The sequence below is a fragment of the Colletes latitarsis genome, chromosome 8, assembly GCF_051014445.1.
Source record: "Colletes latitarsis isolate SP2378_abdomen chromosome 8, iyColLati1, whole genome shotgun sequence".
Taxonomy (NCBI): Eukaryota; Metazoa; Arthropoda; class Insecta; order Hymenoptera; family Colletidae; genus Colletes; species Colletes latitarsis.
In genome coordinates, this window is record NC_135141.1 from 18611173 (window position 1) to 18635099 (window position 23927).

At 42.0% G+C, this 23927-nt stretch overlaps 1 protein-coding gene across 1 annotated transcript; it reads right to left on the minus strand.

Annotated features, from left to right (window-relative positions):
- Positions 1 to 1350: 1350 nt before the first annotated feature.
- Positions 1351 to 22588, minus strand: LOC143344485 (growth/differentiation factor 8). The gene is made up of 3 exons (XM_076770589.1): positions 22005 to 22588; positions 8966 to 9581; positions 1351 to 5823 (listed from the first exon to the last, which is right to left on the minus strand). Exons 1-3 carry the CDS (start codon positions 22375 to 22377, stop codon positions 5604 to 5606), a joined length of 1209 nt encoding a protein of 402 aa, XP_076626704.1. The 5' UTR covers positions 22378 to 22588; the 3' UTR covers positions 1351 to 5603.
- Between the last annotated feature and the right edge of the window lie 1339 nt (positions 22589 to 23927).

Here is a 23927-nt window from a genome sequence, read left to right on the forward strand (position 1 = left end):
TCCTGCTCCCGATCGAGCGGCGCTGACAGATCGATACGCCTGGCGCCGATCGAACGAATAAATTTTTCCTTGGCACCCTTTCGATTCATGCGCCTGGCGAATAAAAGATAACCTTCTCGATTCTACACAATAGAACGCGTATCGCGGGTATACATAAACAAAATATTTATAAATAAGGTCGTTGTTTTGTTCTTGAAAAGACGGATAATTTTTACGTAACGCTCGTTAAATGCTCTCTCGTCGGTGTGGAAATTGCGTTTCAATTATTCCCGATCGTTATGATTTACTTACGTTTCGTTTCCGCAGGCTCCGGAATGACGCTCGACGTCGCAGCAGAGATCGTCGAGAAACTTCGAAACTTTGGCCGCGTTGATTCTCTGCTCGATATAGTTGAGCTGATATCGTCAAAACTAGAACTACCGAAATGGTCAAAATAACCAAAATGATCATTCGTAGTTTCGAATAAAAATTGCAAAATTAATACTCGATTGGATTTCTAAAAATTTATCGTACTTTTCTATAAGAGAATGGATAAACATTTATTTTCATTGTATTATACAGAGTGTTCGGCCACCCATGGGAATAATTTTAATTGGATATTCTGGAGGCCAAAATAAGACGAAAATCAAGGATACTAATTTGTTGATTGAGGCTTCGTTAAAAAGTTATAGAAACATTTCCGGCCACACAGCATATTTTCGGTAAAGAATTTTTTTTTCGATAGCGCGTAGGATTTCAAGGGCAGGTATGTTGATAAAAAATGATTGCAATTAACCCCTGCAACCAATAATAATTTTTTTAGAACGATTTGAATTTTTTCTCAAAAGTACATAGGATTTCGGGAGTATGTCTATTCACCAAAAATGATTATAATTGAACCCCTCAACTGAAAATAATTTTACCAAAACGATTTGAAATTTTTTAATTTAATTTTTTAATAACTTTTTAACGAAACCTTAATCAACAAATTGATATTCTTGATTTTCGTCTTATTTTGGCCTCTAGAATCTCCCATTAAAATTTTTCCCAGGTATGGCCGAACACCCTGTATATTTCTTCGGGAATAAAAATTGCAATATTGATACTCAACTGGGTTTTTTAAAATTTATCGTACTTTTCTACACGAGAATGAATAAACATTTATTTCCATTGCATTATACGTTTCTTCGGGAATAAAAATTGTAAAATTTTTTCTCAACTAGATTTTTGAAAATTCACCCATATTTTCTACAAGAGAATGAATAAACATTTATTTCCATTGAATTATACATTTCTCCAGACATCTATCGTTTTAATTTCTTTAAAACAAATAAATACACCATAATCGGTGATTCTAATGTTAAACATAATTAGGTAAAATAAGTGTTTGTCCTTGTTTTACAGCTCCAGTAATAACCACTTTGTTTCGTTACAGTCTAACAACAATTTCTCCATTTATAACACAAACACTACCGATTGCAAATATCGAAACATAGGACACTCTGTACACGCAACATTTTTCATGCTGTGATTTTAAGAACTTTCGTCGAATTTTGAACAATCGTCGCGAACGACTCCCAAGAGGTAACAAAGTGCCTGGGATCACCAAAATATAGACTGTTATTCAACAGGTAACCCAGACAACCGTCTGTATTTACTGTCTACGGATTAGGCTCGAGAATAAAGCAACTTTAAATAAGTTACAACGATTCACCTTACGTTAAATTTCATTATGTCCGATAAGGCAAGGTCAAACGATTCTCTCGAATCTTGAAATATTTCGTCGTCGATCGAACAACGAGTGACGTTTATTTACGCATTTTTAATTTAGCCTCGACCATTTGTTTATCAGCAGATGCGTTTCGATCCCTTTCAAAATTACACAAGCCGTAATATCAAAATTTTAAACGTCAGCGAATAACAGTGAAATCAATAACCTGATGGTTTTTCACAGGCAAAAAGATTTAAAACAACAAACAACCATTAATCTAATCTAATACTTCATACTAACAAAGTATTAATTATCATTGACTATATTTATATACTTTTTGGCATCTTAAATGTGTTTGACATATTGAACTTACATTTTTTCTTTGTTTTACTGTTATTCACTGATATTGCAAGTTTCGATAGTACAGTTGTATAATACTTTTATGATACCGAAGAGGGCCCAAACACCGTTTGCTCGAAATGTTTATATCGATTATAATAAAAGGTTAACCTTGTTTATGGGATTATTACGCGCCACTTATTTATTACGTATGATATTGCGAAAAAATTGAATCGATTTACTAGACCCAAAGTTCGTAATGACTGATTATACGCGGAAATGACGAGGCAAAGTGATCGCGTACGCACGAATACGCATAGAGCTGCAGAGGCGGACGAACATGGAAGAGGGAGAAAGAAGCAGCTATGTATATCCCCTAGAGTGGCGGGATGGCTCTAATCGGGCCCTGCACTCCGATTAATGACTCGTTAAAATGAAGCCTTACATTGTAGATAAATTGACAAATGCGCAAGACGCATATGAGGGGCAATAGTTCTTGGTCAAACGTAGCAAACAAGCACACCGTGTATTCCATGGTGCGTGTAACGAGTGTCATTAAATTAAGATAGCTATATAGGATTTCCATAGAACTCGATTGAACCGACCAATCGACGACATTCGAAACAGTAGTTCATTGTAATCGGTTCTCCGCGATAACATTGCATCGAGCCGAACCGTACAAAATTCTTTCTAGATTCCGTTCGATTTTTATCATCGCGCCCAAGGGAGTTGCAATTGTCGATGGGTCGCCGTGGAAAATTCGTGTTACAGCGTATTCGCGAGTAAAATCGATTTGATTGAAATTTTTTTAAACGAACAAGAATCGTACGTACCAAAAGATACTCGAGCTTATTTAACTTTGACCTGAGATAAAAATTAAAAATACTGGTATCTGTATGCATTTGTTGTTCACGAAAATAGAGGATATGCAATGCGAACGAACGGTTTCTCGTGCTCGTTTCACGCGTTTCTTCGTTACCCGGGAACGAAAGAATTTACTCTTCTCAAATCGTATTACTTTTTACCTTTAAATATTCCAAAATATTCTTCTCTCGTTCGTCAAACTTTCGCGTATCAATCGTAACTCAGCTGACAAACAAAAATAAATCGCGGAACAATAATCGTTCCGTGGCCCCGAAAGTTTATCGCGGTAAGTCGTCACCGTGAATTTCGTTGTGATTATAGGAGAAAACAAAGCACGATTCAATAATGTGCATCGAGCATCTGTGTCAATAAAAACAGTCGAAAATTTCTGCGCGACCATTTTTCCGTTCAGCTTCGAGACAAAGAAAAGAAAACGTCATCGTCGAAAAAAGAGAAATAAATCGAAACACCTTTCATCGAAAAACCATTTATTTCAGCGAATAAATATTCTATGAATACTCTCTACCTAGGAAGTACACATTATATATATAAGTATGCAGTATTCGCCGCCCTCGTTTGGATACTGGGAGTACACAATTCCATTACTTTTTAATTATAGGTACACTGACAAACAAACGAAGAAATGAGAATCAGGCGAGGAGAGAAAGTAGCAGTCACAGAGGTGGAGCGATGTTGAATAGAAGGAGGGGGGGAGGGGAGTAGAAAAATAGGGTACGCAGGTGATGGGAGGTTTAAAAATGGGGAAGGAGAAAAACACCAATTTTTTAAGAAGATTTCTCTCTTACGGCGTACAGGTCGCTTCGAACGAAATGAAAAAAAAAAGAAATACAAACTGCAAGGATGCATTATTTTTACTCTCCTTCCGTGCTCGCGCATGAAAAAATGAGAAACGATGTGCAGATGAACGTTTCGCGGCGATATTTCGCAGAAATTGGGCCGCGGGTGCGAGTGATTGGAAAATTCGAAGCTCGCAAGAAGGAGAAACATGAAAAGAGTTTTTCGATCGATTAATCCTAACGTTGTAAAATGTCTACGTTTACTCTAGACGAAAAAAAAAAGAATCACAGGAAAACGTTTCTATCCGTATAAGAGTTACGAAAAAGTTCTGAGGTTCCGTGAGTACTCGAAGATACAAAAAGTCTAAAAATCTTCCGAATACTGGGACGCTCTCTCGGTCGGCGTAGTTTAGGGCCAAGCAACTAGATATCACAACGATACTACCATAATTTACCGAATCACAAACAGACGTGGTTGAAAAAACAACGTCGTCGAACCTCGTTGTCCTTCCGGAAATCGTGTTCTTCGATCGTGAGCGACGAAGGACAAAAGTTGGCCACGATATACATACATATATAAATTATAATTGCCACTGATGCGCTCCGTCGACGGTCTAGCTACCGATACACGTGTGGAAATTTGCTCTCTCGTCAGATACAAAATTCGTACTAATTCGATCGACTGTGCCGGGGCACAGCGTTAATTCTTCTTACCGAGTGCGATTGGCCGGGTGATACAGAGCTCGTATCTACAAACGTACCTAAAGATATACATAATCGCGTTAGAAAAACGAAAATCGAGACACGTTCGCCTATATTGTATAAGTAACGTCCTCGTAGATCCTTCGAATTAAAGATTCGTAAAGATTCGTAGGAGAAGCGACATAGAACGGCAGCCTAGGTACGACATATTTACACAAACCTCACACGCACTCTCGAACACGCACTCACACGCTTCGCTAAAAAAAAAAGAAACAAGAAGAGGAAAGTATGTATACGTATGTATATGTATAGAGAGACAGTGAGATAGACAAGGGTGGGGGTATGAACGGGATCGTATAAGAAACGAAAAAAGGAGAACATTGAAAAACAACGATTTCACTGTACACCGAGATCTTTTGGCCAACACGTTTTCACCGATCAACGCGACGACTCTGCCGGAAACGAATCGCTTTTTCTTTGTATCCTCGTTTAGTTTTTTCTTTTTCTCTCTCTCTCTCTCTCTTTCTCTCTTTCTCTCTTTCTCTCTCTCTCTCTCTCTCTCTCTCTCTCTCTCTCTCTCTCTCTCTCTCTCTTTTTTGGAAAGGCATCGATGTGCAAGGGGCAAACTGTTAATGAAATGCTTTCGATTCTACACGTCCGCGTGCAAATTCTATCGTCGACAAAGTCGGATTATCAAAAAATGATCACCAGAGAGATTTTCAATAATGTAACAAGCTCCCGTATAAAAAATAATTCTTTCGTGGTCGTTCTCTTAGATCAGGTGCAAACGCATCGACACCTTAAAAATAATACCGTGACTCTAGGAACTATCCGCCTTGCCATGAACCATGGACCAGTATCGAGGTGCCTGTCGTGTTAACTCGTCGGAAAGCGTCTTAGTCGAACTTCCGATCCGTCCCTTCTGCTGCGTTCGTTATCCGGACGAAAATGTTCGTCCTTCGTGTCTCCAAGAGGGAGTATCGCGGCACCAACACACCCCAAACAAGGCACTTTCAGTCTATCGAATGAGGAATCGTCGAGAATAGTACGACGACGAAGACGAAGATCAACGATCAACGTAATCGAAAGTCCTTCGAAGAGTAAAAAAAAAAATTTAACCGTACACGATTATCGCGTATCGTGAAACTGGTCAACCGACATCCTCGACATCCTCCTCGTCGTCGTTGCTCCCCGTCGAGCCAGAAGGTGGACTATGAGCATCCACATCTTTCGACGACCATCCCTGGTAACCGCGAGAACACGATCTGGTACTCGTTGTCAAAGTATAGCATCGTGATTTCGGAGAGTTTCCTCGGGGCGCAACACGGACCAGTGTTGTTAGGCGGTTCCGCCAGGCTGATGATGTGGGTGTTCGGATAGGCCTGCAGAAAGGCCATTGGACAGTCACCCGAACAGTAATTGGCGTCGTACCTGAGACACAAAATCGTAACGTGTCTATTACGCATTACCGGACCTAAATAAGCGGTAGAACTCTAATAATCCAGCATCGACGAGAACTCGAATCAGGCATCGACCATGCAATAACAGATTTACTTAAGTAGACAATGGTTTTTTGGATAGATACGAAATTATCACAGTTCTACCTCGATTCGTTCCTAATTAACCTCATGTTTGCTAACTTAAACACACATCAAGCGTACCGACTATAAAATAGCACTGGAATCATCGCGATCGTTACGCGTACACTACCGGTCATAAGTATTAGGTCGGCCCATAAGTTCGTGCAATTGGATATTCTGAAATTGACGTGAATAATATTTGTAATTTAATAGAAAAGAAACAAAATTTACACACTGACTTATAAGAACGAAATTTTCTTGATTGCATGAATATTTATGTTAGGATATAATAAAACCGAACCTTATAAGAAATAAAATACAACAATCTCGAGGCTTATTAGTGGGTAAACACTTTGAAAATGTTAACGTTCCAATGAAAAGCGTCCAACTATATCTCAATAAAAAATCAAAAAAATTTTGTAGCGACGATATATGTAATAGCTTTACTAAAGGAAAGGGAGTTGTTAAATGAAAAGAGGTTTACTATTTTTCATAAAATTCCATTATATGTTTATAATATTGCTTTAAGTTGTAGTACAAAATACGGTACGAATATATGGGATGATCTAATATTATGACAGTTGACTGAAACATTGTTAATATTCGGACTATTCTAACTTCGTGAAAAGGAGTCTTATAATAGTCTTCTTACGCGACTAAAACTACCATAAACTCAAAGATTAAAACTTCCCTTTTACAACAACCCCCCTTAAAAAATTGATCTATAATAGTTTTATTATTTCATTCCACTTTGATTGAGCCGTCGATATAGGAGTACTCAATGGTCGCAAGTATTGGAACACATCTGTTATATTCATTCACAGTGACACGTTTATTATTACTAATTAATTATTGATTATAATTTAGTAGTAGTAGAGCGAAATTGTAACTTTGGAATATGAAAACAACGATAATAAACTATATCTAGGCAAAAACATATGATAGAATTGCTTATTTTAAATATTAGAGTTTAATTTTAAATACAAATAGTCACTGAAGTGCACTGTGTATACATTAACAACTATAGTTAATTATATTGAAATTAACGAATTCCTAATTCTGCCTACTTATTAGAACCATATTTAACATAAGATTACACGATTGCAATCAAGATACTGTACTTAACATGACAGATAAAGTGGGGGATGGAATTAGACACAGGGACAAAATTCGGGTCCTTTACCCTACTTTATTACGTACACTAGCAGAATTTTGTTCTGCTTATTTGATAACGTTTAAAATAAACGTTATGCAATAATAAACAAATAGAAAATAACTTGATGTCAAAAGCAAAATGTGATAAAATCTTTATAGTAATTATATTAGTCATAAGAAAGCTGAAGAAGATGTCAGACGATGGACGAAATATCTACTTGTTAAGTTTAAATAGCCACAAAATTTTGTTTATAGTTATTTTTATAACAGATTGCAAATATACTTGAAAATTAAGAAAAAAAAAAATTGTTGAAAGTATCTAGAAACTTTGTGAAAAGAGAATTAAGAGTTGCACATCCCTCCCCTAATGTGACCAAATTTTCTTAGGAATATATTTGAGTGACAAGGTGTATAGATTAGGTCAATTGTTTTGAAGAACAAGTTCAGCGGATAAAGTATAAAAAGTTCTACGACCAGTTTTTCTGTAGTTTAAAATGAACAAATGAGCACTTCAATTTACGATAATGTGTCGATATACATATACAGTTAAATTAAATTTTTAAACTGAAAGTTTTACTGTGATTCGTCTACGTGATATTGAATAAAACTGTGTATGAATTTTTCGATTTGATAATTCGTTCACAAAAAAATTTGTTTGTTACTCAAAAACAAAAATTAGAAGTTGGAAAATAAATTTTTACATAATTCGATTGAGCGTAAAAAATACTATAAAAATGGTCCCGTTTTCAAAGCATACATAACAGTGTACTTGTGCACACCTGGATGCAAACATTTTTTAACGGGGTATTCTAGTGTGAGCTTTTGAAAAAATCGATTTCTTTTTTTGTATTTTCTTAAAAGTATGATTTGAAAAATATATCTCCAAAACCTTATGTCTGAACTTCTAAAATTAACGAAGTCATGGTTGTTTAAGGGATATAAAACTTTAAAAGCGTTTTTCTCGAAACTATATTTACCAGAACAGAGTCCATGATATCTCGAAATCTACTTGACCAATTGGTGTAAAATTGCAGGTGCACATTTAATACACGTGTTCACACTAGAATAAATCTAAAATTAAAAAAAAAAAAAATTTATCCAAAATCGATAATTAAACTTTAAAGTGTTGCCATTTTTTTGAATATCGACTTTTCCTTTGTTCTAATACCTGATATAGTCCAATTCATACTAATTAAGAATCTTTCACATTTTTTCATTTCAAACAAACAGAATGGCCGGAATTGTGAACATCGTGAGACGATCTTTTTTAAAAGCAACTATGTTTATAGTTTATTCGCAAAAAATTCCCCAAGAAAATGTAAAAAATACACTTCACACTTAAATACCCGCTTAATTATTTTTAAGGTAAACAAAATTTTGTTTTACTATGTTTAAGAGTATACAGTGCCAGCAATTTCAACTTTCTTAGGTCCAAATAAATTTAAAAATGTCACTCAAACATGTATAAATAAACCTTATAAATTTGACTACAAAAGGTGTTATAGTTTATTCGCAAAAAATTCCCCAAGAAAGTATAAAAAAATACACTTCACACTTAAATATACCCTTAATTATTTTCAAGGTAAACGAAAGCTTATTTTACTATGTTTGAGAGTATACATTGCCAGCAATTTTAACTTTCCTTCTCCCAAAAAATTTAAAAATGCCACTCAAACATGTATAAATAAACCTTTCCCCAAAATAATGTATATTTTACGTATAAATAAAAATTCCCCAAGATAGTTTGAAAAAAGGCACTTGACGCCAGAATACCCCGTAAATATTTACATTCTATGCGAAGATTAGGCATGCGTGACCAAAGTCAGAGAGATACTTACTTTTTGGGCGCGATTATCCAGTCCCAGCCAAATTTCTCAAAGTCCACGGTGAGTTTATATCGACAGCACCTGGTCTCCTGGCTGGCTTCGTCGCAATTAAGTCCTACGTTTCTTTTGATCCTCGCCCCCCTTCTGGAGTCGAGCTCTTGCGTCTGCACCTCGAGGTACGGCGCGTATTCCGCCCCAGGATTGGTCTCAACTAATTTAGAATTCCTACGATGATTTCCACCGGGGCCGGATATCTTCAAGGCTACTCCCAAATTGTCCCTCGGGTGCTTAAACCATTCGGCCACCATTCTTCTCAGCTCGATCGTCACCCAGTTACCCCGTCGACCGATCGGTCGAGGGTGTTTGGTGGTCAACGCCGGACCCAACAGCGGGCCGCCAGTCTCTGTGACACCGCGAAGGATCCTTTGCAACGTGATCGTCACTGGACCGTCTTCGTGACTCTCGGAGCTCTCTGCGTCCCCCGGCTCGTCCAGTTCAACGGCATCCTGGCCGGTACCCCATATCCACAGGGACAGCTCCGCCCTGGTCACGCGATGCTGAACCACCTTGTCGGAGAATTTGAAGTAGAGAACGTCGAGGCTGCCCTTCGAGTGCCTCAGCCTCTGATCTGGAACCGAGACAGACGGGATTCGTTGAATCCGACATGCTAACACGGACAGCCATCGAACCCGAGTTCGAACGATACGACGACAAGTAGGAGAAGAGAGAAATCGATGGGTAAAAATCTCGCGGCATCGAGGATCGATGACGGACAAGAGATCCCTACGATCTGCTATACCGCGGCGGCGTCTTCGTGCTTCGCGATTGGCAATAAATCAAGAACAACCGGAGAGAAGTAGCCATCGAGTTTCTTGCTGGCCGAGAGAACCACGAAGTCGTCGTTGGTTCAGCTCGGCGCACGTGCGTCCGAGATTTACCCCGACGACCACGACCACGACCACCGTTCAACCCGACCTACGTCGTCGCGATCGGCACGGGGATCGGCAAGGGAACAGAGAGACCAAAGAGAGAGGTGGAAAAACAGCCAAGCAGATTTATATACGCGTAGCGAAGCACGTTAGTCCCGGCTCTATTCAGGCCATCGCTCGCTGAGACCGCTTCCATGAAGGGTAAAGCTACCTCAAATCGTACCGTTACGCGGACTACTACGTTTTTCCTTCGACGATCAATCAGCGGCCACCGCGCGCGCGGATCGATCGATCGATTGACCTCCGGATCGCGACTTTGTCCTCTCTTCTAAACAGACTCGTCCCGGTATTCGACTGGACTCAACGACTTCTTTGAACTCGTCGGTACCGACGGGCGTTCCTTTTCCAGAGACCAAATGTCGCGTGACTCTTTTTTCGTCTCGACTACCGAGGTTTTCGCGGAACACGACAGTGCCCGTAATTGATAGCAAAAGACGAGGACAATTTACACGCTGAACGCCCGGCGATAGAACGCGCCACGTACCTTCTGCAGCATCGTTTGCGTTCGCGTTCCCGTCGACTAATTGCCCACGATCCTGCGAGGGAAGGCTCGTTTAATTATTACACTACACCGCGTCGCGCGCGAATATCGTTTGTTCGAATTCAAACGTCGGTATCGTTATCGCTGTCACTGTCACGCTGCCTGTGCATCACGTACACGTCTTATTTCCGGCAACTTTCCGAGATAATTACTTATCGGAGGCGACCCTTCCCTTTCCTCCCGCGACCCGCCGCGCCGTCCCGAATCCTTGCGATTTTTGCTTCGATTCTCACGTTCGAAGATCCACCATGGGGACAATTACCCAAATTTACTCGTTTAAATCAATTTATCGCGGCTAATCGCGTCAATTATTCGGGATATCGCGTCGCGGCCGTCTTTCTTCGTTTGTTTTCCCGAAAATTCCAGTCAGGTCACTCTCGCGTTAATCAATTTACGGAATGTGCCGGTTCGCGTTCGCGTGGCTGTCGGTCGATAATCAATTTAAAGAAGACAAACTTAATCGAATTAACCGCTGCGAGCTTTACCTCCTTGTTCGCTCGACTTCGCCGTGGCTTTTCGCGATCTTCCGCTAATTCACCGTGAAAACTGTTTCCTCCCGCCCGGTATCGGCGAAGCGTGGAACGCGAACGTAAAGCAAACGGTGCCGATAAAAACGTTTGAAGGAACCCAGGGATAAGCAGTCGTAGATTTATAATTATTTCATTAAAAAGGTATTTCTGTCTAGACTGTCATTTTTCGGCCTTTCTTGTGATTTTTTTTTTTTTTTACGATAGATAAGCTAATTTCTGTTGAAATTTTACAGATATATTTATTCATCTTATAAGTACGTACAGTATTTTTTTTCATCAAAAAATATTGGAAATTGTGGGAGTTATAATTTTTTGTCTTAAAAAACGCGTTTAAAATAGTTTACGTGATATTTAAAGATCTAACAGTCCGTTTGATTTCAAATTTGGAAATAATATTCAGTAGACACGTCATTATCGCTGGAATTAGAGATTTTAAAAAATATTAAGTTTCGCTATTTTTTTTAATATACTAAAGACAAAAGAAAGATTGAAAAATAGAAATTCAAAACTTGAAGTGCCGCCATTCCTTTATTTATTGGGATTTTGACTTCTGTCTAGTTCCTGCTACAACTACACCCTTTCTGATAAAGATACTTTAGCGGAAGCCAGTGAACCACCTTTTTCAGAATTATTAAACAAGAAGTTATAATTCCCGTAATTTTTAATATTCTTTTATGAAAAAAATACTGTACAAGCTTATAAAATGAATAAATATATTTGCAAAATCTCAGTACAAAGCAGCCTACCTACCATTGAAAAAAAATCACATAAAAGGTCGAAAAAATGACAGTCTAGCAATACACCCTTAATGAACGAATATCAAAGTATGTAATGAACAAAATATTAACGAGCGTGTACGAGCGAAAGCCAATTTAAATGCATTTTTTTTAAACAAGAAGTTATAACTCCCACAAGTTTGAATATTTTTTGATGAAAAAAGTACGATAGATGCTTATAATATAAATACATCTGGAAAATCTCAGTAAAAAATAGTTTACCTATCATTCAAAAAAAATCACAAAAAGGGCGAAAAAATGAATCTAGACAGCATTAACCCCTTAAAAATATACGAGACGGTATATTTTTTCTTATAAAATTGATGAAAGGATTTAATTGTATGGTTACACGCTGCCTAATACGACGTTCAGTCTCTTCCCGTCAATTTAGAGACAGTTCTCTGTGTTCGCGGGTGAAAACACGAGGTGAGTGAGAGACGCGTCGAAAAGCACGGATAGAAGAACGGCGAGACAGAAAAATGGCAACTTTATTTTCGTCCAGACACGGCTACCGACCGTCTGGCGCGAGATCTTTGAAACCGTATTTAACACCGCGACCAGGAAAACCACCGCATCTGGATTCGAAAAGAAAAGAAGAAAACGAAGAACGTCTGGTTTCGTTTAGGAGGAGGAGGATCCTCGATGATGAACGACGCGTCATCGCAAACGATCTCAATAACAGTTATTATCCAGCGAAAAGCAAAAGTCGAAACTCAGCCAGAGTGATTCACGGATCCTGTTGTCCCCCGGGTGCATCTTTGTTCCCAGAATTCCGTCCTCTGACGCGCCTCCGAAGCGGACTTAGCCGGCTTGAAACACGTGGCGGTGCAACGCGCGGATTTTAAATCCGGTGACGAGAGCAGACACAAATAAATGCGTAGAGCGAGCGCGACAGAGGAAGAAAGAGGCTGGCCGCGAACGAAAAAGAGAGGAAAAAAAAGGCCTCCTGTCGGAGGACAGGAGAGAGAGACAATAAAGCTAAAGCACACCAACAAGTACATCGTGCTTCGCCGCGTAGAGATAAATATAGTTTTAGCGAACGGAGGTCACTCGCATTGCTCGACCATACTGCAGAAACGTTTTCTAGTTTCTCGTCATATGATTTTTCGACCGTCGCGGCGCGACTCGCGTTTGAAAAATTACACCGATCCACGGCCAGAATATTACTAGCTATTTTACTCGATCGGTGCGTTAGATACGCGCGGAGAGCGAGGAAAAATTTCAAGGAAAAAACAGAATACTCGAGAATACGAGTTCGAATCGAGAATCCATCCAATTGTCCAAAAAAATGTTTTGTGACAAACGTGTCTCGCGAAAGAGTGGACACGATTGTCCCGCTCGAACGATTTATTTGGAATTAAAAGGGTGAAATGAAAACTCGTATGTACCTCGAGCGGATCGAGGAATATGAGGGAAAACGAAGACGGGTGGTCTCAGCGAGTGGAAATGATGGAAAACAACGGTGATACCGCGGTGTCGTGGCCCTGCCTATAAATAAATGAAGAAATAATTGATACGGAACGACCCTCCTGTCCCCCCGTCCCATCCACCGTATCCTCGATTGCACTTTTCGCCGCTATCATCCGGTTCTTTCACTCTTCGCCGCAGCGGCCGCCACTCTAAGGGCGACGACGTTTAAAAATATCGCGCGACAAATCGTCTACCAACGGCACATGACACGGCACAGCTAAACGCGTGTCCGACTAACTCGTCGAAATTTAACACCGAAATCACCGAGATATACCTATCGTACAGATCGGATACGCGGGTACGAGTCTCGAAATTTCAAGACACGGTTGTACCTTCGCGCGAAATCCCGGGTTTCCGGCGACGAGAAACGTCGCCAGGCTATCGGGGAGAAGATATCGCCGTGGAATTCGAGCGATAAGAATTTTCAAAGCGTTCTGTGACAAGCTCGCGAAGAGAAAAAATAATTTTAAACGCGTCGTAGATAAGAAGCGAAACGCGAGGAATTCGCAGTGATCGATGAACCGAGAAGGGTCAGGCGAGAGATTCGAAGGAACGAAAGCAAGGTAGACTTGTCTATCCATCGAGTACGATCGCGAGGAGACAAGGAGGGTAGGAACTTTGCGTGAGCCTAGCTGTACCTACACCTACCCACGAAGAGCGTTGAACCCCGAAATTAATGTTGTAATGCACTCCCGTATCTCCGTCTCGGCTCATCCCACCCTGTCCCGTCTCTCGTTCCGTCGAAACTCGCTCGATAATGTACCCTCTGACTTCGACTTGGGAATACTTAATTGCGCCAACAATCCTCAGCTCGGATACCTGCCGAGGTGAACGACCGATCGCGAATCTCTCACGCAAAGGACACGAAAAACTCTTTTCGAATATCAATTTTTTCTCTCGCGATGAATATTCGTGGAAAACGATGGTCGTTTCGAAATCCCCCCCTCGGTCGCTGGGAATCGTATCGCGAGTGTCGAAACCTGACGGATCGAAGGTGTTTAAATCTCAATACAAACAAGATATCGAACATCGATCGCTGTTTCTCTGCGATCCTTAAACCTAAACGAGATAGCGAAAATTCGAGATCGTAAAACGATTTGGACAATCCGCGTAAAAAGTAAGGAGGCAAATGCAAAACCTGGGTCTATCGTAAGATAATTTTAGATTTTTGCGACGATACTCGATGACTTGTATACTTACGACGAAGCTCGAGTACCGGAATCGATCAATGTATACATATATTGAACTTGATCCCACTGCTGTCTACGTAACGAACGATTACGCGTGTGCGTTCATTGGCGAACGGCTCGTTTCGCACGAAAGCTGAAACACGTTGGTTACGTGTGGCCAGTAAAGCAGTTAGCGAAATTGGTTCTCGAGCGATCTACAAGCGGACGTTAACGATCGCGAAACGGAATAATCGGGCGTACAATCGATGATAAGTTTAATTCGCCGACGGTGGAAGAAAATCCGGCCGATAACCGGGGCGCAGCGGGTATATCTACAAGCACTTATCATATTTCCGGTACTCGTTCAGCGAAAGCGTGTTTTCCGCGTAAAGTCCGGGCTGAAAGGGACCAGTCAGTCCAGTCCCTTTGGGCTGCGGTTCACGGCACACCGGACGTAAAAACTGCCGCCCTCGAGCAATTTGCATCGCGTGACGAAGCCCGCCCTGCAATTGCTACTGCACTTCGACAGTATAACAGCGTAACTCGATAAAATTCGCATTTGGGTCACGCGTCTCTCTCTTTATCCCTCCCTTTCTTTGTTTTCTCCGTCAAAAAGGGTCTAGCGGACGCGCGTACCCCGCGTCTATGGCATCGCGTGCGTTCGCGAGCAGCGCGCCCCTTTCAAAACGGGGTAGAAAAAGGGATGGAAAAACACGTAGAAACGCCTCTTCTTGCACCCCATCGTTCTCCCGCCCGTCCATGTGTTTGTACGCGGTCCGAAATAAACGAGTTTAAGACAATTATCAGCGATAACGCGAACGGCTCCGCGAACCAATTTTCATTCCCGACTCGTACCGAGATCAAAGAACATTCTTATCGAACAAGAGTCGCGCGACGATTCGCGACGATGCAACGCGATCGAAATATTTTCATCAAAACGTGTCACCGCGGGGAGGCGTGTCGCGATTATTTTCCATCGTATTTTTCACGATCGTACGGATAAACGTTCCTCGACTTCCTCGTGCGGATTCGACAATGTCGCCGAACGAAGGAATAATATATTCCAGGCGCCAAATCATATGAGAATCTACGCGAAGGTAGCGGTAACGCGATACGATCGATCTAATATTGTAGGTACACGTCCAACGAGCGATAATACCCATCGAATTGTTATGTAACTTTAGTAGTCCTTAAATGCATTCGCGTTGCAACGCAGCACCGATATTTGCGACTGCTAATATCTTCGAGAGAGCCAGGAACACGACAAACTGGTTTTCTGGATCGGCGCTACTGGCCAGATCAATCAGATACTACACACACGGATCTATCGACAGGACGATTGAACTAGATCATCGACAAAATATTTTCCACGATCGCGTTCGTTCTTTTTTACAACTACCAATCGCCTGTCCCTTCGAAATACAGCCTATTACAAACTTTATTACGAATCGATATGGACGTTTCTTTCTATCCGCGTAGTGTGTAGCAAATTTTTTTTTTTAACGGAGATCATTCTTCGACGAGTCAAGCGACACCTTGCGTTCCGTCTGGTGCACGTTCTTTGGACTAATAAATCTTTTTTCGATACTATCAAAACTGCGGGGAAAAAGAAATTCAAAAGAGAGAAAAACATGTGTCGTAGAAAATGAGAATCACTGATGGCACGGCGCCTGTCTGCGAGTATGCTGACCGCAGTGCCACTATCTGTACTGTCATTATTCAACGGCTTGTATATCCATTACAGATTTATTAATTTCACCAGGGCAGGTACATTAGTCTGCCTCGAAGAAGAAATAAAACTACGGCTGAACGTCCGATATCCAAACGGTTTATTATACGAACAGATCGTATTCTTGTTGAAGACTACTCCAATTCGCGGAAAAACGCTTTTTCGATATGACATCGGAACCAATTCTAATTACAAGAATTTTCTTGATAAGAATGGATTAAAAACTTAATATTCTCGAAATTGTAAACAACTTCTATGTATAGCAGAATCAACGGATTTACCTTATTATTTTCCTCCTTTCACTCCTTTCATTTCCACGCACGTTTCACATTGTCATATCTCTGAATTTGTTCGCATGACTCGACAAGCATTCTTTGATGTCTCGCCTACGTTATTTACGCGGTGAAAAGTACACCATACTTTTAAGTGTAATTATTTTAAACATTAGGTCGATTGAGTTGATCGAAATAGAAAATTATTTATAATTCCAGGTATATTAATTTTTTAACTCATATTTGCTAAAACTTTTTCCTTCCATTCGGCGAGTGTTACCTGTCCCCAACCCTTTTTTCAACAACCTAAATAGATTGAATCGTCCCATATGATCATGGCAAGTTTTGTATCACAATTTAAAACAATATTTCAAACGAGTCATGGAATTTAATGAAAAACAATAAACTTCCCTTCCTTTGGCAAAACCATTATATCGTCGCTACAAAACTTTAATTTTCTATTAAATTATAGTTCAACGCTATTGCTTAAAACGTAGACATTTTTATATTGTTTACTTATAAACCTCAATAAGCCTCGAGATCTTTTCATTTCTTATTTCCAATTATCAACACTAGAACCACCGAAACAGTTAAATGACCCATTCATTTATTCGACTGAATTGTTGAAAATTTACTGTAATTTTGTAATTTACTGTAAACACTTATTTCCATTGCATCGTATATTTTTTCATGTCTCTATCGTTTTAATTGCATCGATACAAATAAATACACTATAATTGTTGGTAGTTCTAGCGTTAAGTGGGAAGGTTTGATTTTATTATATGCTAACAAAAATAACACAAACTCGAACTTTGATACAATACCTATTTGTTTCAAATTTCTATGAATTCATGTTTAAAATTTCTGAAATTCTTAGAACAGACAAATTTCGTTTGTTTTCTATTAAATTACAAATTTTATCGTCAATTTGAGAATTTATACGACGACCCAGTAGCGTCGAAAAGAAGGTACAATTCAGAAATATCTTCATCAAGAATCTTCCGAGGACTTATACATATTTTTTGCACGTATCACTTTCATTTCGGTTATTGATATCTATGCTCTTCTTCCTGAAATATAGAATGATCAGTGACAGGAATACATTCTCTCATGTGGACTGTCATGACTCCCTATTAGCACGGATAATGGACGCTTTGATGTAGATGAAATTATAGCCGAAAATACGTGAAAGCGAGAATGCGTTTGACGATCGATCATTCTGGCTGGTACGCTCCCTGCACGATACATAAAATCTAAACGAACGAACAAGGTTTCGAAATTCCAAGCAGTTTCGACGTCGGCGCGACGACCAGCGGTTTCACGCGTATTCGACGCGGAGAAGCGTTAAAATTCCCGAGCGTCGTTCACCGAACGAAGCGAAAAACAGAACGATTAGGTGACCAAACAACAGTTTCGAACAACTAGCCGAAGAAGTGACAGTTATTTTGTCATGGGACATGGAACAATACGACGTGGACCCGCCCACGATACGATTCGCAGATCGAATTATAGCGCGAGTCACGACGGTCATGAATAAATGGCGCCGAAACGTCCAATCTCGGTCCCGTCCAAAAATATGAGAGTTCTAACAGCGGCCTGTCATCTCCAGAGACAGCTTTAACGCGATAATGGGCGATGGGCCTGACCTAGGCTGTGCTCCGGCCGTGACCTTCGTAGCGAATCGAGGCCGGATCGTCGTTCGTGCGTACTTGGAAATTCGTGTATATACCACGGAGTGTCGCGTGATTCCAGGTACAACTGAGGTGCAAACGATTCGAAAATAACCGTTTCTCGCGCGGGGATTAGTTCCCGAAACCGTGGTCTTGGGAACGGTCTTAAAATTTGAGCGTTGCAAATTTAAAAGCCAGCGTGGTCGAAAGCAACGATCGCTGGGGAAAAAGGAAATGTACCATACATCGAGGATTTAGAATCTTCGTCAGCAAACGCGTCCTCCGCGACAGCGGACGTTGACAAATTCTTGCATTGGAATTGACGAAGTTTGATCGAATTCGGGTTGCAATTTATCCTGCACGATCACGATGCAATTAGCGCATTCGTTTGGTCGTAGTGGTTGGTAGGGTTCATCGATACGCGGGGGAACATTTAAAAGACGGGTAAATAAGACCGGTCGTCCCTCGCGAATAATTGTTCAAGGATAATCGAAAGCCGAGAATCGACGGGGAACAACGGGCGAACGCGTTCCGTTTCGTAGTTCTTGATTTTATACGATTCAGCGATATAAGCAGAAGCTCGTGCACCGACGCGCATACGTCGTGAACGAGGCGATCGACCGGCGAACGAGAGGCAAAGATCGATCGATCTCTCGAGGACGACGGACAAAAAATCAACGGTCGTTTCAACGAAGGAGAGATCGAGATAGGGGAGGAGGGAAAAATACGGAGAAAGGACGAGAGGAATTCGAGAAAAGAGACGACACCGGGGCTCGAAAGAAAACGGGGTGCGGGAAAAAAGAAGGCGTCGAGGTAAAAACTGACAAGCGAAAAGAGGACGAAAGAGTGGAAAAGATCGAGGGCCGACGGTATAGTATAAAAAACGAAAATTGGGTGAACAGAAGAGGAATGTCGATGTTCGCGAGAGGCAACGAAAGAACGAGAAAAAAAGACGCGAACCGAAAGATAGGGGAGACTCGAAGCCACAGAGAGAGAGAGAGAGAGAGAGAGAGAGAGAGAGAGAGAAAAAAGAAAAAGGGGGAAAGAGAGAGATAGAGAGACCAAGAATCGGCAAGGAACGTACGAATATGGAGAAAGCAGACGAGTATAGAAAAGATAGGCGGGGAAGAGATGGGAGAGAAATGAGAGGGAAAAAAATTCGCGCGAGCGAATACCAGAGATCGTCCTGCAACGGGTTTGAGGCGTCCGAAGAGCGATATAGGTCGCCCGAGGCGATAACCCTCTACGAATTTGATACTCGTTCTCCATCGTCCTGTTCACTCGATATTATCTCGATTTTCCCTTGTTCTTCGGTTTGCAGATTTTTGCTACCTTCCTTACGAGCAGAGTCGCGTTTCTCGCGGATGTACTATGCGATCGACCTCGTCACGATAACAAAACTCCGGCCTTGCTATCGGTTGTTTATTTTTATTTACATCGTTCCGCCAGCTAATCTAGCCGATAACAAGAGCACAGACGTAACTTTCGAAACCCAGGACACATTTAGCCAGTAATTATCTCTCCCTCGTAAAAAAATTTCGACCGTATCCAGTGAGATTCGAATCGCTCTCAGATACGTGTTATTAAACGCCTTTAATTGCGCGTCCTTCGTTTTCGACCAGCCGTATCGGTTATTGTACAGACCGTTGGAAAAGTCTTCTCCGCGGATAAATTTGTAAACAATTTATCGGAACTTCGATAACCAACGTACGAGACGATTGACACGTTAAAAGTCAACTACCGCGCGCGGCGATACTTTAACGCTAAACCTATCGACCGATTCCTACCATAACCGGTTTTTAAAAAAACATATGTATGACTCATAATATAAAATGCAGATAACAGTCAATTTGAATATGCGAATAAAATATTGTTTCTTTTATTTAGAAATAATGTACATTTTATTCGTTGCGTTTGTTGCAAATAACAGGCTTTCCGATTGCACATTTTCCACATACTTATTTTCAGTCTTTAACTATCTAACAAACTCCCCAAGTGGAACTAAAGAGTCCTCCTTTCGAATTGAATAAGTGAATAAAATATAGTTCCTTTTATTTAGAAATAATGTACATTTTACTCGTTGCATTTGTTACAAATTACTGGCTTTTTGATTGCACATTTTCCACGTACGTATTTTTAGTCTTTAACTATCTAACAAACTCCTCAAATGCAACTAAAGGATCCCCGTTTCGAATTCGATACCAAATTTTTCTTTTGTGGAAAAAAAAAGCTAGACTACATATCTTTCTCAGAAAACAAACAATAAAAAGAAAAGCGAATATTGAGATATTCATAGTGCGTATAGTATAAAAAAAAGTAAGAAATTATAAAAGAAATTTAAAAAACGGTCGTTTGACCGGTCGTGACAGGTTCAACGTAAAAAAAGAGAAAAGCGAGGTAATGCGGGAGATCGGCTTCAAGGAACCGATCACGATTATTTCCTGACAATTGTTGATATAAAAAATTCAGTCACTTAATATCAGAGATCGGCGCGGGGGTACACGCTGCACCGAGAATAATGGCACCGTAATTACGCGATAATACATAAGCGCGGCGACTCGTTCGAAACCCCCTGCCTGCCTATAATCACAAGATGCGGGACACCTTACCACGTTGTAGAGAATAATCTGTCATATTCCATGCGATTCTGGCCGGTCGATCGGATCTTCGGCTTTTTCGAGAGAAGCCTTTGATTTCTTTTGGGCGTCGAGAGGGGTTAAACACAGGTTACCGGGATCGACAACGCCACTATTACGCGGCTCGCGTCGAACACTTGGCAGACAATCTTGCCTTAAGGACGTTAACTGCTGCATATATTCTCGCTTCGGCCCTCCCACCCATCCTGCAGCTTAGTCTCCGTCTCCTTAAGATTCGCGTTAATTTTGCTCGGCTCGCGATTGGCCAGCGTTCTCTCACTATACCATTCCACGCCACGGAATCGAAATGGAAAGTGTATTATTAACTGGGTGTCCAAAGTGCGGATCAATTAAGAGAACGATCGCCGTAAATTACGGAACGATTAACCGCAAGCGAGCGACCGCTTTGCGAATAGCTGGTGAAATATTACATAAAGCATTTTCGCTTGGCGGGGAGCTAAGGAGATTCAATAAGGCCCATTATCGCCTCGCGAGCAGCCCTCGAAGCCTGAAGGCAAGATCGAATTTCAAATCGATGCCGGTTGCTCAGAACCTCGCACGAAGGAGCGAAGAAGCCTGGAATATTTTTCTACCCAACGAAAGGGTTCGATCGAGCAAATTTAAAATGGACGCGCGACCAGCGCCGCGGCCGTAGATGCGCCCTGTCTTCCTCTATTTATTTCTCGCGCGAAGCGGGGAAAAATTTAAACGAAAAAAGAAACCCCAATCGCGTTACGCAGTTTCGTCCATCAGCCAAGTACGGTTAATAAACGAAGCCGGGAGCAAGTTATGTAAAAATTTTTTTTTCTCCGGTTAATCTAGGAAGTGTTTGCTCGACGAGTGCGTTTCAATTTAAACTACAATGTTGCAAATTGCAGTTACACGACATCGCAGATAGATCGCCGGGTTGGTAAGGTTAATTCGGTTGATGCTGCCAAGGAAAAACACGGCAGCTGCCGCGCACGACGATTTGCCGTATCATGGTTGTTATCTCTAAATATACTTACAATCTAGAAACATCATTATTCTTTTTTCCTTTTTGCGCAACTTTGCTGTTACGAGGTAACGATCGAATCACGATACCGCGGAAAAGGTCACCGTTCGCGATACGATTGTTCGTTTCTGCAACGAAACAGAGTATTTCCGTGTAATTAAGATTGCACGTAGGACGTTCGATCTCCAGGTTGCGCCGCGCGCTACAGTAAGAGTTTTTATTTGTAAAATACGGCAATAATTCCCTGAAAGGAAGAAAATCAATTGGAGACTTACGTGGTTGAGCCAGGGCGAAGACGCTCTCCGTTTTAGCGGAATACTCGTCGATCTCCTCGTGGTGCGTAATACCAGGTTCCAGAGGTTGCGGTTGATCGGCCTGCATCCCGTACATGTCCATCAGCTTGGAGATCGGCGGGATTCTCGGCAGAGCCCTGCCCGTCATGTTCGGCGCTTGCTTCAAGCCCAGTTTGTTCAGAATCTGTTCCTTGATGGCTTCGAGGCTGAGCGCTCTGATCTCCTCGTGCATCCTGCAAGCGTTACAGGTGTTACCAGCCATCGCCAGGTATCTGACATGGGCTCTCTCGATGCCAGGAGCGTCGAAGGCACCGAGGAGGACCAGCGAGAGCAGTAGCAACGCCCTCCTGACCATCTTGCTCAAGGTCGCCCTTAGTCAGATCAGTTACGATCGGCCTTCCTCGCGAAGGAAACGATCAGATGCTCGACTTCATGGTTACACCTTGCCGATTCTTGCTCCGTTCCTTCCTTGGCTGAGATATCTGCTCTCGGCCCGCTGCTCCTATCTTACGTTTTATCTCGCGTAGATTAGGGACTCCTTCGTCGCTTCGGTTGCCTTCGCTTCCTCTTCTTCTTCTTCCTCCTCCTCCTCCGCCACCTCCTCCTCCTCCTCCACCTTCTCCTCCTCCAGCTCCTCCTCTTCCGCTATTCGCTTCTTTTTACGCCGCTTATCCCGCGATACCGACTTTTTGATTTTCCGAAATTCTAAGGTACCCCTGCCGAGGGACTGCCTTCTGCAGAGAACGCGCAGCTCGTCACCGTGTCCAGGAGCCGGTACATCACCCGGAGTAGGCGACCAGCCTCGATCACGATCGCGATCTACGCGATCCAGTTTCGCTTCCTTCCTTGCTGACTCCCGTGTTCACCAACTTCTTCAAGCTACGAAACAAATTCGACGAATGCTCGCGGAAACGGGAGAAGATCCGAGAAAAGTCCCGACGTTTGCTGTGCGTGGTAACGATGGGAACGAGTGCTCGATACGAGAGTGGGTCCACTTTTCGGTCCTGCTCACCATCAAAAATCATTTACCATAGTCACTCCACTAGAAGCACAGAAGGACAACCCGAAGATCACATTGCACTTAGAGGGCGATGCTCGCTCGCTCGCCGCCTCTCAAGACTATCTCTAGATCTTTTTTTTCCAGTGTCCTCCTCAAAACGAAACGGTCCGGTGAACCCTCGTGACCTCCGATTCCAGCGCGAACTTTAATCTCGACACGCGCGCGCTCGTGATACACTGTTTACCGGTGCACCGTGCGTCTCCCTAAACGTATCCTGGCAGCGTATCATGGCACCGGTGAGATGGTATCGAGTCGATCCGTTCTCCGTTACCCTCCCTTTCTTCGTACTCGAGACTCGGGGTGTCCTTTCGCAAACGCGATATACGTCTATATCTTCCTCCGATCCTTCTTCCTAGTCCGAGTCCTAACAATTACTTCCGGAAGACCGGGTTCTCCGGGGTACCCAAGCTCGATCGGCGGAACCTCGAAGGTCGCTAAATTGACGAGAGACGGCAAACGAAGAGCAAATCGGGCCCCGGAAGGAAAAGAGACACGGTGCCGATGGTCCGCGAGGAAGGAGAAGACAGCGCAGAAGAGAAGAAAGGAGCGTACTCGCGTGGCAGTGGCAGACAGCTGGTGAAGCGTGCCGTGCCGGTGAAACCCGATGGATCCTAAGAGCTTGCTGGCTTGTCAAGCACTGAGTCAGGAGGCGCGCGTTCTCACCGCATATATGTCGAGGCGGAGGCCTCCTCCTCTTCGTCTTCTTCTTTATTCTTCTCTCTCTCTATCCTTCGGTCTCGCTTCGTCTCCCTCCTCCTCGCGTACGTTCAACGTCTCTTTCTCCGTCTCTTCTCTCCTGTAGTATCTTACGTATTCGCGTGTAGGGGCCGACATATACCTACTTA